Source organism: Rhinopithecus bieti, unplaced genomic scaffold (genome assembly GCF_001698545.2).
Source record: "Rhinopithecus bieti isolate Rb0 unplaced genomic scaffold, ASM169854v2 scaffold_39586, whole genome shotgun sequence".
Taxonomy (NCBI): domain Eukaryota; kingdom Metazoa; phylum Chordata; class Mammalia; order Primates; family Cercopithecidae; genus Rhinopithecus; species Rhinopithecus bieti.
Window position 1 is genome coordinate 2,297,463 of NW_016816842.1, and position 22,032 is coordinate 2,319,494.

General features: G+C 49.5%; 1 protein-coding gene across 1 annotated transcript in view; it reads left to right on the forward strand.

Moving 5' to 3' along the window:
* Positions 1–6: 6 nt before the first annotated feature.
* Positions 7–22,032, forward strand: part of ADCY5 (adenylate cyclase 5) — a 165,804-nt gene continuing 143,778 nt past the window's right edge. The window contains 1 exon segment of the mRNA XM_017855346.1: positions 7–640. Within this exon segment, the coding sequence (XP_017710835.1) occupies positions 236–640 (405 nt within the window). The 5' untranslated portion in view covers positions 7–235.

Consider the following 22,032-nt stretch of genomic DNA (forward strand, 5'->3'; position numbering starts at 1 on the left):
CAAGGGGCGCGCGGCCGATGAGCTGGAGGCCGGCGCCGTCGAGGGCGGCGAGGAGTCCGGGGATGGCGGTAGCTCGGCAGACTCGCGCACGGGCGTGGGGCCCGGCGCGGTGCTGTCCCTGGGCGCCTGCTGCCTGGCGTTGCTGCAGATATTCCGCTCCAAGAAGTTCCCGTCGGACAAACTGGAGCGGCTGTACCAGCGCTACTTCTTCCGCCTGAACCAGAGCAGCCTCACCATGCTCATGGCCGTGCTGGTGCTCGTGTGCCTGGTCATGTTGGCCTTCCACGCGGCGCGGCCCCCGCTCCAGCTGCCCTACCTGGCCGTGCTGGCGGCCGCCGTGGGCGTCATCCTCATCATGGCTGTGCTCTGCAACCGCGCCGCCTTCCACCAGGACCACATGGGCCTGGCGTGCTATGCGCTCATCGCCGTGGTGCTGGCCGTCCAGGTGGTGGGCCTGCTGCTGCCGCAGCCGCGCAGCGCCTCTGAGGGCATCTGGTGGACCGTGTTCTTCATCTACACCATCTACACGCTGCTGCCCGTGCGCATGCGGGCCGCGGTGCTCAGCGGGGTGCTCCTGTCCGCCCTCCACCTGGTCATCGCCCTGCGCACCAACGCCCAGGACCAGTTCCTGCTCAAGCAGGTAGGGGCCCACTTGGCCACCGGGGCTGGATTGCAGGGCGGGCAGGCCTCAGCTTGACTCTAAAGAAAGGGATCCCACCCTCACCCTTTCGAATGGTGAAAAGAGCCAGAGAGACAAGGCTTGGCCATGTAGGCTGTTTGGGAGCTTCTTACCCCGCTCTGAGCCGCAGCGGCTTCGTTTACAGAAAGACTGCCCTTGTGTCGTTTGCAGTGTTCCTTGCACCTTAGATAACGTGTACTGAACTGTAGCCATTACTGTGGGAATGCAGTGAGGAAGGAAGGTTGGAGGAGAAAATTATAAGGAGTGTTTCCCATCTCTTCCTGAGCTTCTGTTCTTATGTACAAAAGGCCCCTAACAAAACTGGCTGGACCCTCTAGCAGCCACCCCCTCCTGAGTGCCACTGCTGCTTTGTTAATCCAGACCTGGATAGAGGGTTGGTGAGGGGACACCCTGCACCCCTTGCTCAGTGGTAAGGAGGAGATAGCATGAGCCTGCCACCTGTCTAAGTCTGGGGATTTGGTAGCTGGAGATATCCCTGAACTTGCAGGAGGACTGACAAGTTTGTTTCAGTTAGCAAAGTGCCCCAAGCCAAAAAGCTGCCCTTAGCTAAAGTGGGAAGGAACCTCTGAGATGTGTGTGGTGGCAATTCCCCTTCCGGCCTGAGCAGAAAGCTGTTGTTGAACATCATGACCCCTTCAAGTGGATGCCCCTGGTCATTGCTTGTGGTAGGGACATTTTATCCCTGCTGGGATTTGTTGGCTGAGCCTAGAACTGTAGGTTCAGGAAGAAATACAACTTTTGCCTGGTTAACTGGCGACTCTCTTAAAGGCTTCTGGGAGAGGGGCATGTTGGCCATCCTGACCTCAGGGTGAGAGGAGCCCCCTAACATCCATACCACATCTCCCTTTAGTGTCCTGTAGTCTGGTTTCCTGGTCCTCATCCATGATTGCTTCTGAACCTGCTTGTTTGCATGCTGCTTCACTGTGAGAGTCCACTGGGCCCTTGCTACAGGCAAGTCTCTTCACCTTGGACTCCAGTGCACACATCCCCCCACTGGTGTCTGCTTTCTCGAATAGAACCTCTTAAGGGTTTTCCATTGTCATTGCTTTCCTTCATGTCCTCTCTTCTAGTACCTTCCCTTAGACTTTTATCCTCTTGAGTACCGAATCTTTCTTGAGTTGCTTTCCTGTGCCCCCTGGCTTACTGGACACAGTATTCTCCCATAGGGAATAGCACTGTTGTGGGTTTCAGGGCTCTGGGCTCTAGCTGAACCTGCAAGGTGCTCTGTGACTGGGAGGGAGGGGACACACAAGCTCTCTGGGCCTTTGCTACCTTTTCTAGAGAATGAGAGGATTGTTTATGTCCCTTCCACTTCTGACATTCTATGCCCCAAGCCGTACCCCTACAAGGAACCTTCTCCTTACATTCCAGCCACACTGGCCTCTTGGTCTTCTGCATGATTAACAATAGAGTCAGAGGCACAGAGTGGAGCACTTATTCATTCTCCAGTGTCCACTGGTCTTGCTGTCTGTCCAGTGTAACCTCCATGGATGCACAAATCCCAAGGTATATGTGTTTTTCCTCCTCCATTCTCTCACCCTTACCTAGCACAGTGCAGAGTACTTAGTAGGAATTTAATAACTGTTTGCCAATATAGTTGGGGTCCAGTGAGTGGAGTAGGTGGGGCTGTTGATGCTAAGTTAAAAGTTTTTTTCTGATCTGAGATCAGAAGAAAAAAAAATATTTAGAGACCAGCTTTGAAGAAGCCTTTTGAGAGGTGGTTGTTTAAAAGTTACTACCACTGTCAGTGCTTATAAAAGCCCCAACTCTTTTGACCCAAGGACTCGTGCTTTCAGGTGGTTGTTGTATCTTTGGGGACTGCTCCTGACTTGGGTGGATGGAGCTTTTCTGTAGAGGAAGGGGCATGTCATCCATGTGGAGATTTTCAGGGTAATTCAGGGTATTTTGTGAACCAAACTTGGGACACAAGGTCTGTTTACAGCTATAGGTATGGTTTATCCTGAGGGAGACTGGAGTCAGATCCCAGGAAAGGGGTGCTGAACCTGGGGGACCCCAATTCCACCCTAGCATGAAAATACCATTGCAGCAACAGAGTGTCTGTCTGACTGACTTCCCCTTCTGGTTCCTTAGGCAAATCCCTCTCCCTTCTCTCCCCACCTCCACTGGCTCCTACCCCGTTCTTCTTTTACCCATTTTGGTCTTTAGACCTTTGCAAGGCTGTAGGATTTTGGGTGGATTTACACTTACTTTATATGATCTGCTCTGAGTGGTGCAGAGCTTGTTATGAGTGGTTCAAGACAAGGGAATGCAAACATTTCCTCTATTTGGCTTCAGAGAAAACTGTATCTTTTTTTGTTTGTATTTGATTTACCCTTTTGATTATGTTTCATATAAAATTTGTCTTTCTTGAGCAAACCCTGCTGGCTGGTGGGGGAAGTCCAGCATTAACCTCTGCCTCAGGTTACTCCAGAGCAGCAGGCATGTGAGAGTGGTTTGGATTAGATGCCTTGTTCTTTTCTTTGATGAGACACATGTCCAGGGAAATGGGTGGCAATGAGCAGTTCCTATGTTGGGGCTTTGGGAATTCTCCATTTGGTGGCTTGGGCACATAGTAGGCCCTCAGTAAACTGGACTGGCATTTCTTCACTGTTCCTCTTGCAAGGCTGGACCCCTCCCCGTTTGCTCAGGTCCTCAACATCATTATCTGACCTGTGTATTTTATTCTTCTTCAGCATCTCTTATGTGTGGGGCTCTGCCCTTGGCTCCAATTAGGAGAAGCATTTGGTTTCTTAACCAGTGGCTCCTGATGGTTTTGACTCAAGGGAGGAACAGGACACAAGGTGCCACAGCCCCTCTTGGTAGGATGGTGTTTCTTCCCTTCTCTGTCCCTCTGGCTCTGTCCCTAGTGTTTGTCACCCTCCCCCTCGGCTCCTTCTCTCTCTCTGCCTGTTCCTTTCTTCTCTGACTTCCTTTCTCTTCCCTCTCCCTCTGATTCCTATTACTGTCTGCCCACCTCGCCTCTCTGCTGCCTTCCTGCAGGCTCTGCTTTCCCATCTCTCTCTCCCCATTCGAGGCCTCTCAGCCTCTTCTGTGCTCTTGTCTCACTGTTGTCTCCTGTCTCCTCGCTGGGGTATAGTAGGAACGTCACGGGGTTGTTTTTTTTCTCCTCCTTTGCCTGTTAGAAGTCCCTCTGCTACACCCATACCATAAATAACACTGGAGCATCTGCCAAACACATTCCTCACTTGTGTTAATAGGCTGCAATGATGCCGGAGCCTGTTGCCATGGCAACCTCATTTTTGTTTGACTGTATCCCACTCTGCTACATAAAGCTTCTGCACGCACTCACACAAAAACAAGCATGCTCACACAACTATTACATATGCTTAGCTATTAACGATTATTTTGGAGAAGGCATCGTTGTGTCCTGTGGGGGCGGGGTGGTCATTTGCACTCCAGGAGATGAGCAGCTCTACGGTCTGGCGTGACTCTAGGTGATAATGGATGGAAGAGCTCTTTGAAAAGTGGAGAGTCCTGTTCAAATATGTGATATTATTATTATGCATCCACGTTCAACCTGCCTGACATGGTTTCTGAGGAGAAGATTCTGACCCCACGTGGATCCCCATGAGCTTGGGGGAGCCGCTAGGGGTTTTCCCTGCAGTGTGGGACAGCCCATCTCCCACTCCACCCTGTCTTTTCTCAGCTTCTTAGGCACTTTCCCCTACCCCTTGCAGAGGCACTCAGTGATTTCCTGCATTTCTTCTTTTGTGCCTGTTTGAACCTACAACTGTCACCAGTTGTTCCAGTGATCAGAAAGGCACAGGCGCTGTGTGGGTGAAATTCTGTGACTGTGAGCACGTGTGTCTGTAGCGAGGAGGCAAGTGAGGGGTGGGGGTAGGGATATGGACCAAGAATCGAGGCTGTGGCTGTTCAGGGGTGCATGTGTGTATGTGAGCATGTGCACATCTGTCTATCTGGTATGAGGCTGACCCAGGTGGTGGACGTGGGCCTGGGAAGTCTTTGTGTTAACTTTGAAAGGAGATCATGGCAGCCTGTCCTATTTATTCTTGGCTGGTAGTTGGCTTCCCCTGGCCATTTGCTTTTCTGGTCCTGGGTCTTGATGGTTCTTCAGACCTTGACCTCTGGCTCCCCAGGGAAGTACCTGGGGCTCTTCTGACTCCATGGAGTCCCTCTCTTCTCTTTCAAGAACCTTTCCTGCTACCCACCTGCTTAGCAGCCCAGCCCAGTAAGCACTGCTGAAGAGCTGCCACCTTGCTCTGGAACTTGGCCCAGAGGCCTGTCTGGTGGATCACTTTGACTGCCCAATGTGAGACGCTGGGTAGAGTGGAGAAAGACACTTTCACCCACAGGCCCGGGTATTGTCTGCCACCGATTACTTCCCCTATCATCTGCATTTCTGGATAGGAGAAATTTGATGGCAGTGAACTTCAGCAGCAGGCTTAACCCCAGCGCAGCAGCAAGCTGGGGTTGGGGGTTGGCTTTGGGTTTGGAGTGGAGGAGGGTCTGCTTCTCTTACCTCAAGGCTGACTGTATTTGCTGATTATATTTATTGATTGTTTATTAGATCGCTTCTTTCTCCCAGAAGCTAGGAGGGGATATTTGCGGGGAGCAGAAGTGGCTGGGGTGGGGGTCATCTTCTAGATCCCTAGAGTGCCTTGATCCCTGAGGGAAAACTTCAGGAATGGCGGAGACTCAGCGGAGGAGCACAGTGCGCAGCTGCTGTATTTGCGGGAATGTACACTGTTAATAATTCAATCTCAATGTTCATCTGCAACAGGAGTGTGAGGTCTATGTGCTGTGGGAGCACAGAACAGTGCGTTCATGTTTGTCTTTAACGAGGACATGGATGATGCGTTAAACCCCATCAGCCTCACAGAGAGTTTCAAAATCAGTGTACAAAGCTTGGACAGGAACTCTCCTGTGCATTCAAGCTCTGGCGAAGGATGGTGGCCCATGCTCGGGCCAGGCCTCCTTTCCCGCAAGAGGTGTGAATGGAACTGCCATCTTGGTCCTCACCAAACAGGGACCTGAGGAGGGAACCTCCAGTGATGGCACAACCTCTTGCTGAGTGCCTCCTGTCCATGGCTGCCTGCCTGCTACTTCAGTTCATTTTATCTTGGTGGTGGGTGCAACCTGCTGTCATGTGTTTCCCAGGAGTGTAACCTGCATTGAGAATGAAAAGTTTGCTCTGTGGGCTTCAACATGATGGTGCCCGTAAGTCCCTTGGGTATAGTTACATAAGTGAGGCCCTAGCATCCTTCTCTCATCCATGCTTATCAGATGAGGGTAGTTGGCTCATGGAAGGCAGGATCAGCATTCATTTTTCTCCCAAACACAAAATTGCAAAATTGGAAAGCCCTGCTTTTTTTTCCTTTTTTTTTTTTTCCTCCTTAAGGCAATATCCAAATGTAGGACAGGGAAGATCTCCTTTTACAGCATTGTGAAGAAAGTCTGGGGGTTTCTAGTTAGCGGACACTGAGCTTAATGTGAGCCCGCATTTTGGAATGGCTGTTAGAAAAGGCCCACAGGATCTTGGTTAGGTTTATAGCCTTATCCAGTTCATCGGAGGATTGAGGCCTGGTCTGAAATACAATGGCCTCCGATTCTAGACTTCAAAGGAGAGTGACCGGTTTTGTGAGGGGAGGGGAAACTTCTGAGAGAGCATTTGAGAGAATGGAGGATATTTAGCTGGGAGAAAAGCAGACCATATCAGGTAAGAAAACCTAACGCGAAGGGCAAGGTGTTATTGCTGGGATCCCTGTTTTCAGATATTAGAAGAGGGACTAAATTATTTTCTGTTGCTCCCAAGCGTAGGCTTGTGGCAGATGGGTGGAAGTAGTAGACAGGTCTCAGCTCGAGGTAGATGACACCTTTCTAGCCATTGGGGTTGTGGCAGCCAAATCAGGTGCCTCTTTGGTAGCCAGCTCTCCGTCAGTGGAGGTGTTCAAGTGGAGGCTAGATGGCCACCTCCTTGGCTTGTTACTGAGGAAATTGACTGCTTGTTGAAAGTTTGGATGGGTCACTGACTGCATCATTGATTCCTAACCTTGGTTTCTAATAATCACCTGGGAAGTTTTTGAAGAATGCAGACTCACAGGCCCCACTGGGAAGGTACAACTTGCGAAGGTCTAGGGTGGGGCCCAGGAATGGATCTCTATTTAAAACAACTTGGAGCTGGTTTTCAAAGCTCCCTGGGTGATTTTGGTGACCAGCTCTTAGGTTTGGGATCATTGGCCAAGAAGACTGCTCAGGTTACACCTAAGCCTGGAATTCTGTGGGTCAGTGTCTTGCAATAGAGTGTCAAGACCTCCTAAAGTCCTCCAGGGTGTCCTCTTATCATGCCCATCTTAGCCCCTGTTTAAAAGAAGCACAATGAGTGCATACATGCAGACTTGTTGGGAGGCATCCAGGTGGGGCTGGTGAGTGTGCACTGGTGCACAGATGTAGATCTGGAAGGCGATTGGGTCATAGTGGTGGTGGTAAAACAGGATGAGAGGGATGCGCAGCCATGGACTCTCTCTTGCCCCCTCGCCCCAGTCCCCCCTTCCTTTTTGAGGCAAAACAATCTGTGGCTCACCTTTTGAGGGGAAGGTTAGTAGAAAGATGGGCCTAAGTTTGACTTCTGGTTTATTCATTCATTTGTCTGGTGAGTGGATATGAAAACCACTGAGGACATCCCAGATCCAGAAGGGATGGTATAGAGTGTGGAGAATGAGGAAGTCAGGGGGTGGAGGAACAAGACAGGAGATAGGGAAGAATTCCTATCTTCTTCTAAGGGGAGTGTGCCTTAAAGAAAGGAAGAGAAGATTGGAACTGTGAGTATGAGGACGGGAGGGACTTGGAAGTGGGGGCAGGGCTGTTCTCTGGGAACAATGAGATATGGTCACAAGAGAAAGGGTGGGGTAGGTTAGACAAACAAGCACAGGGAGACAGTAGAGGCTTTATTCTTTAGGCCAGCCTCATGTGTCAGTGTGAAACTGTAATAGGCCCCCTCTCCCTGCCCACTACCTCTTGCTCTGGTCGGGTTATGAGCTGCTGCATCTGGGCTTGTGGCCTCCTGACCTCACACTTTCATGGTCCCCTCTCCCTTCCCCTTCAGGGCTCCCTGGGCCCTATCACAGAACTCACTGTGGTCCCACTTGGGTTTTGGAGGGAATCCTGAGGGACCCAGTGCCTCACCTCCATCAGTGCTCAGCACACAGTAGGTGCTCAGTGAGGGTTTGAATGAACAGGCTAATGAATGAATGGGTGGTGGGGTGGGTGGACGTCTGCACGCAGACTCTAAGCTCTGCCGAAGTGCTAGACCAACACCTCCACAGAAGGAAGCGACGCAGCTCGGCTTGGAAGCCTATTTTGGTGGGTTGTAATCCTAAACTCTGAGCAGGGCTTCCAAAATCCCTCCTGCTGCAATTTAAAATGTGTGCCTTCTTAGAAACAGAGAGCTGTTGCCTGGCACTGCTGATACTATATCACTTCACAGATTTGAAAACCATCATTAAGTCGTTCTTTCAGCCTTCTCCCTATTTGTTCAGATAATAATCATTTATTAGGTGTCTGCCTTACACTAGGCACTGTGCTAGGCCGTGGGGTTGCAAAGATGATGGGTTGTGGCTCTGAGGACCGCCTTCAGCCCAGGCTCTCCCACTAAATGTGCCCCTTGGAGGGCTGTTCGTAGATGTCTCACATAGAGTAGTCCCTCCTTATCCGAGGGGGGTACAACCCAAGACCCCCAGTGGATGCCTAAAATCATGGATGGTACCAAACGCTATATAACACTATGTTCTTCTCCTGTATATCTATACTTGTGATAAAGTTTATAAGTTAGTCATAGTAAGAGATTAGCAATAATTAATAATAAAATAGAACAGTTTTGACGATATACTGTTCACAGTTTCAGATGGAAGATTCGTTCTTACCATAGATCTTAGCAATCTCAGCATATGATTTTTTTCTTTCCTTATTGATAACTTTTACATTTTCCTTAAAGAAAGCACTTTAGGGTCTGAGCACAGTGGGACCAGGCAAAGTGGCTCATGCCCGTAATCTCAGCACTTTGGGGGACTGAGATGGGAGGACTGCTTAAGTCCAGGAGTTTGAGACCAGCTTGGGCAACACAGTGAGACCCCGTCTCTACAAAAATTTTTTTAAAAAGGTTAGTCAGGTGTGGTGGAACGCACCTATAGTCCTAGGTATCTGGGAGGATGAGTTGGAAGGATCTCTTGAGCCTGGGAGGTCAAGGCTGCAGTGAACTGTGATAATGCCACTGTACTCCAGTCTGGGTGGCAAAGTGAGAGATCCTGTCTCAAAAAAATAAAAAAGAAAGGAAGAAAGTGCTTTAGAGCTTCTCTTTGGCATATTCAAACTGCCAGCATCACTATGCCTGCACTTTGAGGACATTATTAAGTAAAACAAGGATTCCTTAAGCACTGCAGTACTGTGACAGTTGATCTGATAACTGAGCCGGCTATAGGGTGGGGGTAGGTAACACGCACAGCGTGGATCTGCTGGACAAAGGGATATTCATGTCCTGGGCAGGATGAAGCAGGACAGGGAGGTTTCATCACACTACTCAGAATGATGCACAGTTTAAAAGTTAGAAATTACTTATTTTTGGAATTTTCCAGTGAATATTTTCAGACCGTGGGTAACTGAAACCGTGGAAAGCAAAACTGAGGTTAGAGGGGGACTGTTTTACACACATACGGTCTGTGTCAAATAAATTTAGGAAATATTGGGTTAAACAGAATTCTTGGACATTAAAGCTTTTAATATGTAATGGGTATAAGAATTTACCAAGAGGGGGATATGGCATGAAGCCTTTTTCAAATACATTTGACTCCAGCACCGTTTTCCGAAGGAACCTATTGTGGGGAGGGCATTAGTGTTTGTTAGGACAAACTTGAGGACGCGCTTCTTCAAGGGCTGGGAGGAGCCTTAAAGTTTCTCAAGATCTAGCCCCTTGCCTCTGGGCCAGGCCTACCCGAAGGCATCTAGATGGGGTTTTTTTTTGGTGGCTTTCCTCCCTCAGGAAGGAGATTGCTTAGACTGCATTGGCCTGCTGCCTGCTTTCAAGTCTCATTCTCCATCTGGGTCAGAAATCCTTTATAAAATAAGCTGAGGGGGCTGGCAGGGACCAGGGGAATGCCTCCTTTATTTTGCATCAGTTTCTTTGAGGAGTTTTCTGCTGTTGTTAGACATCAGAACAGGTTGGGTCTGCACAATGACCCTTGGTGGCCTTGGGGTCCCTTGAATGTCTTTCTGGAACTTTTTCTTCACAAGGCACTGAGTGCGTGGCTGCCCATGGGGAAGTAGTGTTGGACCATTCCAGATCAGCCTTCCCCAAATGTTTCTTTCCCATCCCTACTCTCCAAAAGGAGGAAGCTCATAAAGCATATTGATGATAACCTATAGCCTATATTGAGTCTTTACTGCAAACCTGGCACTGGGCTAATCCCTTCCATGCATGACCTCATCTAATCTTCATGTCATCCTTATGAGGAAGACATTTTGTATCCCCATTTTTTAAATTCTACACCACTGCAGAAACTGGGATATAAGAAGGTAAGTAACTTCCCCAAGGTCACACAGCAAAGTTGTAACAGATGGTTCAGCACCCTGCCCATATCCCCTGGGCATGTAACTTTCACTCATACCAGCCAGACTTCCAGCTCCTAGCACCTGAGTGCTTTCGCTGGCCTTAAACCTTGGGGCCTGCGGATAGGGTAGGTCAGAAGTGCCAGGGAGTTACCTCGAGAGCAGCATTCAACCAATGGCTGTTTGGCACTGGTAGACGAACGCCCCAGCTCGTTTGACCTCGGGGTTGGGGGAATCTTATTCTGAGGCTGGTGTTCTGCATTGTCTCCTAGAACTCTCTAGAAGGATTAATCTCTAATGGCTCACAGTGGTTACAGGCTTTTGATAACACTCTTCTTTTTGGGGGCTTTCTTTCCTTCCTTTCTCGTTTCTCCACTCCCCTCCTCCCCTCCTAATGTTTCCCAGGCTCACCTCCCAGAAAAGTCACTTGTATTCAAATCCTTGTCTCAGGGGCTTTTTCCTAGGGGAATCCAAACAGAAAGTGGAGAAGCCTGCATCCTAACCCGGGTCTGACTTGAACACCAGCGGGGTGGGGAGGCTGCTTACTAAGAACGAAAATGCATGAAGTGCAGACCTCCATGGCAGAGTTGGATCCCTGGCCCTGTCTTGGGCCTCTCTCTTCCATTTGATAGCATGTGCTTATCAACAGCTGATTGATTGCTGGACTTGAGGAATGATATGAAATTTAAAAGACAGTTTTTACTTTATTTTTAAATTTATTATTATTTATTTCTTTATTATTATTTATTATTATTATTGAGATGGAGTCTCGCCTCTGCTCACCCCCAGGCTAGCAGTGCCAATGGCATGATCTTTGGCTCACTGCAACCTCTGCCTCCTGAGTTCAAGAATTCTCCTGCTTCAACCTCCCAAGTAGCTGGGACTACAGGCATGCCCACCATGCTGGCTAATTTTGTATTTTTAGTAGAGAAGGAGTTTTGCCATGTTCAAGGCCAGGCTGGTCTTGAACTCCTGACCTCAGGTCATCTGCCCGCCTTGGCCTCCCAAAGTGTTGGGATTACAGGCATGAGCCACCATGCCCAGCCAAAAGACAGTTTTTTAAAAAGACAAATTACTGTTTTTAAATTTTTGCTTTGAGACAAGATCTTACTCTGTTGCGCAGGCTAGAGTATAGTGGTGTGATCTTGGCTTATTGCAACCTCTGCTTCTGGGGCTCAAGCAATCCTCCCACCTCAGCCTCCCAAGTAGCTGGGACTACAGGTGCACAACACTATGCCCAGCCATTTTTGGCAATTTTTTTTTAATAAAAATGGGGTCTTGGCCAGGTATGGTGGCTCATGCCTGTAATGCCAACACTTTGGGAGGCTGAGGCGGGCATATCACAAGGTCAGGAGATCAAGACCATCCTGGCTAACACAGTGAAACCCCGTCTCTACTAAAAATACAAAAAATTAGCCGAGTGTGCTGGCACGTACCTGTAGTCCCAGCTACTTGGGAGGCTGAGGCAGGAGAATCGCTTGAACCCAGGAGGCAGAGGTTGCAGTGAACTGAGATTGCACCACTACACTCCAGCCCAGGCAACAGAGCAAGACTCCATCTCAGAAAAATATAAAATAAAAAATCTTGCCAGGTTGCCCGGGCTGGTCTTGAACTCCTGAGCTCAATCTGTCCACCTGCATTGGCCTCCCAAAGTGCTGAGATTATAGGTGTGAGCCACCGCGCCCAGCTGAATTTTTACTTCTTAAAATGTGTGGCTTTCTGGGCCCTTTTCATTTATACTCTGACCTGTCTTCAGGTTCCTAAGCTGCTGTTGTAAGGTGGCAGCAGAACTTGTGGTCTTAAAAAAAGGGTTTTCTGAGTATGAGAAACAAGGACTCTTGATTTGGGGCATTTCATGCAGGTTCTGAAAGAAGTTAAGTACTGACTAAAGGGTCTGCCAGCTTCCTGGAGAGGCTGTGACATCTCTCGGTCAGTGGAGGACTCAAGTCATTGGTTAAATCTTCTTCTACTGGAGTCTGCAGGGACCTCGTCTGTGGAGGCAGTCTCTCCAGCATTTCTCTAATTTTGGCACTACTACTCCAACGAAACCAGCCCAGACCACCGTGCTCAAGCATCTAAAGCTCAGCTGAGTTCAATTCAGTGCTCCCTTACATATTTATTTATTTTTTTGAGACAGGTCTTGCCCTGTTGCTCAGGCTGGAGTGCAGTGGTGCAATCACGGCTCTTTGCAGCCTTGACCTCCTCAGGTGATTCTTCCGTCTCAGCCTCCCAAGTAGCTAGGACTACAGGCATGTGCCACCAGGCCCAGCTAATTTTTGTATTTTTTATAGAGATGGAGTCTTACTATGTTGCCCAGGCTGATCTTGAACTCCTAGACTCAATCAGTCTGCCTGCCCTGGCCTCCCAAAGTCCTGGGATTACAGGTGTGAACCACTGCGCCCAGCCTCAGTGCTCACTTACTAAGCTCTTACTGTGCGTGGCATATACCCAAAGGAGTGAAACATGGCCCTTGCCAGAGAGGGGATTGTCACATATTAGCGGGAGTGCTAGGCCCAGGTCCTTTTGAGGGTCCCTGTGTCATCCTACATGGTCTGTTAGATTTAGGGTTAGGGTGGTTGTATGGGTAGTGGAGCGAGGAAGGGGAACGTAGGGCTATAGACCAGAGATTTCTTATCCTGGGTGCACCTTTGAATTCCCTGGGGAGTTTTAAAACGATACCTTAACAAGGCCCACACCAGATTATTTATATTTAACTCTCGGGATGAGGCTTGGGCATTCCTAGGGTTGAGACCTGGACTAGACAGTGGCTCAAATACCAGCCAAAAGGCTCAAATACTGTTATATTTAATTAGCATTTTTTAGATGACAAAGGACTTGTTTATGTGTGATCTCGTTTGCTTCTCATGGCAGCTCTAACAAGGTGATGTGTTAAAACAAGATAACCATTGGCTTTGGGGCCTGGAGGCCCAGAAGACAACAGCCCTGACTGTGTAATCCTGGCGGAGTGGCCCTAACCTCTTTTTTTTTTTTTTTTTTTTTGTGAGACAGAGTTTATCTCCTAGGCTGGAGTGCATGGAGCTATTTAGGCTCACTGCAAGCTCTGCCTCCCAGGTTCACGCCATTCTCCTGCCTCAGCCTCCCAAGTAGCTGGGACTACAGGCGCCCACCACCACACCCAGCTAATTTTTTGTGTTTTTGGTAAAGACAGGGTTTCACCGTGTTAGCCAGGATGGTCTCAATCTCCTGACCTCGTGATCCGCCCGCCTCGGCCTCCCAAAGTGCTGGGATTACAGGCGTGAGCCACTGCGCCTGGCCCTGCCCTAACTTCTTTTCAGTCCTTTTTCTCTCCTGTATACACTGGGGGTGATAGATTCCTGATTGACTGGATCTGTTCCTGGGTGCCCCAACTTAATGCAGGTGAGGGCACTCTGTAAGCTGTGAGGCGGGTTACAGACGTATGATGCTGATGTGGTTTTGGAGAGGAGTAAATAAGAGGCTCAAAGAGGTGAACTGACCCCATTCAGGTTACATTGCTAGTTAGTTAACTTTGGAGTTGCTGTACAAATTCAGATCTCTGACTCCAAACCCAGTGCTCTTTTCAGAGGTAGGGCAGTGCTAGGTCCTCCCTGTGGTGCTTTCAGAAGCTGTGTGGAGGGCCCAGCTGCTCTCAGGCAGTTGTCTCAGTTTGGTTTCGGAATGCGTGGCTTTTTATTTGTGACGGCCTTCCTTTCCCCATGGTGTCTGGTTCAGATGGGCATTAAATGGATTGTCATTTCCTGAGCTGTCATTGGTGCTGTGCTGAAGTGTTTGTTTAGGGGGCAGCTGGGATCAACTGTTTACCTATGAAGAGCTCCTGAGTGGTTTTATGGATGATTGAGTAGGGACTGAGACCCAGAAGAGGTATCAGAAGTGATGTTACGACTGCTCACCTCTGGGGTGAGGCTGCCTCACAGCCCGTCTTCTGGTGGCATAAGTGGGATGGGGAGGAAAGGGAGGAGCCTGCTGGGGACCCATCAGGATCACCTCTTGGTACAGCCCTGGAAGTTGGACCCGGGGTCTCTCTGTTGAGTAGCATTCAGTAGATACGAAGCTTAGTGCTTACTAGAGCGTTTCTAGGGTGTCTCTAAAGCCCAGTTCCCCAGCACCATCAATACCCTAAGAGATACCCCAGCATCCTTTAGCTGTGCTTCAGATTCACTTCTGTTCCTGTCACTCTTCTTAAGAAAACTAAAGGAAAATGAAACTCATTTGCTAAGTAGATCTTTGAGATTATATTTTCACATTTTCTTTTGGGGGTGGGAAGGCTGTTTGTTTGTTCACTTAATGTGCCCTAGTCCCCAGTCTTCCTCTGGCCAAATCCCTTTCCTGTAAGCATTTCACCATGCTGAGTGGAAGGAATCCATCTGCCCCCTTGACTAGCTCCCTGTAGGTGATGCCAGCTTGGAAGTGTCTTGGCTCTGGCACCTCAGCAGGCTGCAGAGGGACAGGGGCCTGAGCTGAACCCTGGGTGAGCAGTGTGGGCTTGCACTCCTCTGGGGCCCTGCCTGCCTTTGTGGCATCTGACTCTGTGAATCTAAATTAGAAACATCCCCTTCTTTTTCTCTGTAGCACTTATGCTGGTTTGTAATTTTTCTCAGTAGGTTTGTTTATGTGTCTTTCCACTGGACTGTTGGCTGTCTGAGGGCAGGGATCTTGTCTGTTTCAATCCCCAAATATTTGCTGAATGTTATTGACTTTTAGATCCCTACTTGCCCAGCACTGTGGGAAGAAGGCAGGTAGTTACCCATTCTCAGGTTCCACAGGAGTTCTGACATTGGCAGGAAGGGGTCCCTCTGGGTGCTTCTTCCTTGGGCTGGCATCTCCTCTACCAGAGCCCTGCTTCTCTTCCTTGTGCCTGGGCTCTGCCTTAGAAAACACTGGTTTTCAGCTGGGTACAGTGGCTCACACCTATAATCCCAGCACTTTGGGAGGCAGAGGTAGGAAGATTACTTGAGGTCAGGAGTTAAAGACCAGCCTGGGCTACATAGCAAGTCCCTGTTTCCAAACAAAATGAAAAAATTAGCCAGGCATGGTGGCATGTACCCGTGGTCCAATTAGGAGGCTGAGGCAAGGGGAACACTGGAGCCCAGGAGGTCGAAGCTGTAGTGGGCTGTGATCGCGCCACTGCACTCCAGCCTGGTCACAGAGCAAGACCTTGCCTTATTAAAAAATAAATAAAAATAATAAAAATAAGTAAAACAAAAAATAGAAAACACTGGTTTTCCTCTCCTCTCCCTTTCTGGGATCCCCCACTGTACTGTCAGGCCATGTCGGAAGGGGCTGTGTTGCCCCATTTTTCTCTCCCTCTACCCGGTTCCTTCTCGAATCTTTCTTCTGGTGTCTTTTCCTGCCTGCTGCCTCCTCCCCACTTCTCTCTTTGCAGCTGTTAAGATGCGGGAGGACCTCAAAGACTTGACAAGAGGCAAGTTCCTGGGCATATTGAAGGACAATAAATATGAGTGTGGATCAGTACACAAATTCCAAAGAGGATTGTTCATTCTTTTCAAAGCAGTCCCAGGAAATAGCAGTTCCTGCAGTGCCTTTTCAACTTCCTTGTAGTTTATTGCCATGTATTACAGTGCATGTGTCAGCCTCAATTTTTCACCTTGAATGCCCAGGGCTGAGACTTAGGCTTTCTGGGTGGGTTAACCCCAAGGAGTCCATCAGAGCTTAAGGTGTGGGAAGTAAAGGCATATCAAGGAGCTTTCACCTAATCCTGGTGCCCAGGCACATTGGCAGTGGCTGGGCATCAGCATTTTGTAACGCTCTGGGTAATTCTGATGTGCACCAGGATTGAGAACTACTGCCCTGAGCCTCCCTCATCAGTGGAGGGGTCATGTGATGACACTGAGTCTGATTTATGGCTGTATTGAAAGGCAAGTTGTTTATATCTAAAGGGTTTATTGTGGTGATTCAGTAGGAGTGATGGCCACTAAAAATGATTGCAGGTGTGTAAGAGGGGAAGAAAACTTGGTTGGTGGTTGGTATAAAAACCTTGTCAGGCAAGGCTGTGGCTTAGTATATTTATGTTGCTCTTATCACCAGCAATTAACCCCAAATGTGGCTGGATAAATGGCTTAGTGCAATGCTGTAATAACTGCAAGAATATTTTGGGAAATGACTGTTACACATGGCTGATAAACTGACCATCTTAGCAGAGCAGCAAACCTCACTGAACATTCCTGAAGGCTTGTTAGCTACAAACAAATGCCTATTGATCCATCAAATATTAACCCTATTAGCTCTTTCCTCCTCGGTTTTTTTTTTTTTTTTTTTTTTTCTTTTGAGAGAGCCTTGGCTCTGTTGTCCAGGCTGGAGTACAGGGCTATTCACAGGTATGATCATGGTGCACTACAGTGTTGAGCTCCTGGGCTCAAGTGATCCTCCTGCCCCAACCTCCTGAGTAGGGAGGATATGATATTTCACTTTTGATTAGGGAGAAATTGTATAAACACCTGTGGCCTTAAAACCCTCAGCAGTGTTCTTTAGTCTTTGTGAGTCTCTCTTTGACTCCACTGTAAACTAGAAGTGTCTGTAGTAGATGCTCAATAAATAGCTGCTGGCTGGATGAATGAATTTGTTCCAGGTTACTCAACAGGTAGATAGCAGTGTTTGTCCAGCACTAGTACTTTTTCTTCACCTCTGTAGCTCATGAGAAGCATGCAATTATATAGCTGGCAACTCCCCATATGCGTTTGTTATTAGCATATGTGGCCAAGACGAGGAAAGTAAAGAAGGGTGATGTGCAGGGTGAGGAAAGGATGGGGCTTGTACCCTCAGAGGATTTCCTTCATGTCCACTGTGTGGTCAATTAATTTCTAGCACCTTTAGATCACGGCAAGAAGGGCAAGGACCCTTCTGCTGCAAGTCCGGGCTCTGGGAGAACAGAGAAGCAGATGAAGCTGGGGTCTGTCTGAGGACTGAAAAAGTTGGTAGGCACCAGCTATGGGGCTGGGACCTGGGGCCTGGGAACGTCCCTAGCCAGGACAGGGAGATGTCCTCAGGTTAAATCCTCCACGAATGACCACATGTGGATTGTGATGTGGTCTTTCTTTGGAAAGGGGTTATCTGGGGAGAGTTAATTTTGGATTTTGCTTTACGCTTATTTTTAAAGTGGAATATTTCTCCAGCATTGGTGACAATGGCCTAGAAAAGCCCGTTAGTCACCATCTGACATCTTCCCTGTGTGGGGTGTTGCTGCCTTTGCTTCTTTCCCACCTGACGCCTGTGGGGCTGATTTCGGTCCTCCTCCGAGGCCTCAGGGTGATTTCACTGGCAGGCAGTGCTGTGAGGAACTGCTGGGTCTGAAGTGGTGTCAGCCTCTGCTTCCATCCTGGGGTGTCCGGGAGCCAGGCGAGCTTGTGGGGTGGTGGGGAGCCACATCGGAGGATGCGATGGTGTCTAGGTGAGGCCTGTCCCTGTGAGTCCAGATCTGTAAGGCTGAGTCCGGCCTGTATTCCCCACAGTCTTTTTGCTCTTTGCTTTCCCTCTGTGTCTTCTGGAAGTCACCCTCAGTCTGGGACTTAAGGAACAGGTCTAATTTCTCTTAAGGGAACTGAAAGATATGGAATGCTCATCCTGTGTTCCCTGGGTCTCCTCTAGGTTCCTTTGTGGAGCAGGAAGAGGGTCTCTATGTGTTTGCCGTGGGCAGATGTGGGAGGCTGTGCTGAGGGCATAGGGGAATGGAGGAGATGCTGACCTGCACGCTTTGTTGAGAGGTGGGAGAAGGGCTGAGGCCGGTATTCACTCCCTACCCAGGCCGAGCTGCTCCCGCTGACATTCCTGCTGGGTCTCCACACCCCACCCCCAGGGCAGCCACTGGGGCAGGTGAGCTGGGGAGGAACAGCTGGGGTTGAACGTGGGTATGAGGTGGGGCAGCCTCTTCCCCAGCAGAGTGCAGTTGCTCAGAGTCTTGGGTTTTTCAGAAGCTGAGAAGTCTGGGCCGGCCACACAGGTGGGATATGCCACTCTGATGGTGCATGTGCAGCCCTTACTCTCCCATCTGCTGTTCCCTGACCACGCCTGTCCCCTGCCCTCTTGAGGATGGGCCATCAGGTGGTTTTAGAGGAAGGTACCTCGCTCTGTCGCTATCATTCTGTTGCTCTGTCACTTGTGAATGTGGCAGCCTCTGTGTTTCTGTGAACTCCAGGCCGCCTCAGTGAAGAAGCCTTCAGGATGCTGCGTGATTGGCAGGTGGGGGTGGGTGGGGCGTGCTCCTGAGATGAGGGAACTTACTTTGCCTTCTGCTCTGAGGAGAGGCAGGCTTTGTGGTCTCAGATGAGGGGGCTGAGCACAGATACTCACTGGGGCAGGGTTGGGGGGGATTCTCCTTTTCTCTGGGGTCCCCTCTGGATTTGGAAGTATCCTAACAGCCAGCCAGGTGTGGGGTGGACCATGGCATCTAGCAGTCTTTGGGAACAGCAGCTCTTTCTTTTCCATGCAGCAGCCTGTGCACTTTCCTAATGAGCCCCTAGGGCTCTGGGCATGGAGAGGAAACGGGAGGCTTTGTCCCTGCCTTTGCAGAATGTTCAGTCTGATAGAAATCTACTTTTAGGAGATGCCCAGCCTAAAAATAATAGGCAGTACAAATATTGCCAGTCCCTACCATTTATGATGTGCAGAGTGTCAGTCACGGCTTAGTAGCTCATTTGATCCTCATAATCTCCCATTAGGTAGGTATTGTCTTTTTATTTTTCTTCAGATGAGAACCTTTTGTGGATAAGGAAATTGAGTTTCAGAGAAGCTAAGTGACTTGCTTAAGGTTGCACAGTTAAAAAGTGATATGATGGGGCTCCAGTGCTCGCACTCTGAACCACTACTCCAATAGCTCACAAACGTGGGTATGCAAGAATTCCCCAGGAACTCTGTTTAAAAATTTGATTCCTGGGCCCCTTGTCAAGAGAGTCTGATCCAGTGAGTCTGGAGTAGAGCCCAGGAATCTGTATCCCAAATAGGCACCCCCCCCCCCAAATTAGTGGCATGTGCCCTGAGGATGCAGTTCTACCATCCAGTGCTCTTCCCAGGGGGAGAACAGATTGAAGTTATCAGGCTCTCCTTTCCCTGAAGTGATGGGGAGTGCCAGGCCCCTCTGAGAGACAGAAGTTTCTATGTTCACTGCACCAGGAGGTGGGCTCAGGAAGGGCACAATATGATGGTTACATTGAGCGTGGAGGGGAACTTCCTGCTGAGCCTATGCCTCGTGATTCTCAGAAGACAGAGCTAGAGGAGGCTTTGGAGGAAGCAAGGGAGCCAGGAGATGGAGACACTCTAATCCAGAGAGCAGGAGCTAGGAAGTAGCCTGGTAGCAGAACATATGTCAACAGCCAGAGAGAGGAGGCAGACAAAGGGATTTTCAGGTGACTGCAGGGACACCGATTGTTACACTACAGTGCATGACTGCCGGCACAAAAATCCTGGCAAGAAGACATCCACCCCTGCCTCAGTTTCCTTGTCTGTACAGCAAGATCAGACGGTTCCTGAAGGTCCTGTCTGTGTGTGCCGTAAAGGGTGCCCTTGTTCAAATAAGAAGGGACTGTACTCCAGGGACAGGGAGTGCTGTGGGGACGAAAGTACTACAGACCTGGAGAAGCAGATAGTCACAAGGCCAGGTGGTGCATGGTTCCCAAATATTTCTTTCTAGACTCGACCTCAGACATGGGTCCCTGTCTATTGATCCTCCTAGTCACTGTCCCTCCATCTGCTTGAACCAAGCATGCCTCTGAACAAAATTCCTCATCATCCCTACTTGACTTTATTTTTATTATTATCAGTTCTCTCTTTGCCTAGGTGCTGGTGTTAAATGATTGTTGAACTGAATTATTTAACAAATATCTACCATGTGTTAGGCACCGAGAAACCAATTATCTACCATGTGTGGCACCGAACCAGCCACATACCTGTCCTCAAGAGCAAACCTGTAAATATTGTCACCTGTGTCAAGCTGCATTCTAAGTACTTCTGTTAACTCCGTTAATCTTCACAGTAGGCCTGTGAAGTAAGCACTGATACTGTCACCCACATCTAGTAGATGAGGACATTGAGTATGGCAGGTTAAGTAACTTGTCCAAGCTCACACAAGGAACTGGGCAGCCTGGCTCTGGGGTCTGGTCTCTCTTTTCTTTTCTTTCTTTTTTTTTTTTTGAGACGGAATCTTGCTGTGCCGCCCAGGCTGCAGTGCAGTGGCGTGATCTCCGCTCACTGCAAGCTCTGCTTCCTGGGTTCACACCATTCTCCTGCCTCAGCCTCCCGTGTAGCTGGGACTACAGGCGCCTGCCACCGCGCCCAGATCATTTTTTAAAATGTATTTTTAGTAGAGATGGGGTTTCACTGTGTTAGCCAGGATGGTCTTGATCTCCTGACCTCGTGATCCGCCCGTCTCGGCCTCCCAAAGTGCTGGGATTACAGGCGTGAGCCACCGCGCCTGGCCGGGGTCTGGTCTCTTGTACATCACCACCTCCCAAGTCCAGTGGAGGGTCCTAGGAGACTTCCCAAAAAAGATGTTCTCTGAGCTAGCTTAGAGAATGAATAGGGGTTTCCATGTGCAGAGACATGGGAAAGGGCAGCCTTCACACAGAGAACAGCAGGAGCGAAGGCATGGAGGCCAGAAACTAAACCAGGGGCCAGGGAGAGTGGCCAAGGAATATGGTGGTAAAGGCGAGGCTGGCTGGGAAGTGGGACTGGGTTGGGAAGTGTATAGATGTCCGCACCAATACATTTGGGTTTCTTGGAGGGAAAGGAGATTTCTAGAAAGCTGTGTGCAGAAGAGTAAGTAGATATGGTCCCACCTGTGATTAGAAAGGTGGCTCTAGTGTTAGGGCATGGAGGTGGTCTACAGAGGGAGAGCCTGGAGGCCAGCGATGGGTGTGGTAGCTGCTGCCCTTGTCCAGGGAGGCTGGAAGAGGCCCACTGAGGGAGCTGGAGGGCTAGGGCCACAGGGAGCCCCTGGGCATCTGCCGATTAGTGTCTTCCTACCTTGGTTACCAATGGCGCTAAAGCGTGTCCCTCATGTCCCCCAATCAGGAGATCTCCAGCCTCTGGGGAACCAGATCTCACCTCTTCCCCAGGGGACTTGGATGGATCCCAAAGGCCTTCCTCCTTTTCCTGGGCTTGAAATATCCCATATCAGCCTCCTTCCTTCAAATTCTCAGGGCTCTGCCTTCATCCAGGTGTTAAGCACCCGAAGAGTCAACCTCCTAGCTTCTCCTCCCTCTGGAACCTGGGAGCCCCCACTCTTGCCAGCCCCCACTGGGTGCCTCTGAGGACCTCCTTCCTTGGACCCTGGTGTCTAGGGCACCCCAAGCCCCAGCAGAGCTCCTGGCACTCCTACAGGCTCCTTGTGCCAACCTCCACATAGCTTCCTTTCTCGGGGCTGCCTGACAAAGTATATACTTAACTCTTCTGTTTATTCCTTGCCCTCCTTCCATCCATAGCCTCTTTAGAGTGTCAGCTCTGGCTGGGCACGGTGGCTCATGCCTGTAATCCCAGGACTTTGGGAGGCCGAAACAGGCAGATCACCTGAGGTCTCCTAGGAGTTTGAGACCAGTCTGCACCAATATGGTGAAACCCTGTCTCTACTAAAAATAAAAAAAGTAGACTGCCTTGGTGGCACACTCCTGTAGTCCCAGCTACTCAGGAGGCTGAGGCAGGGGAATTACTGGAACCCGGGAGGGGGCGGTTGCAATGAGCCAAGGTCACGCCACTGCACTCCAGCCTGGGCGACAGGGCAAGACTCTGGAAAAAAAAAAAAAAAAAAA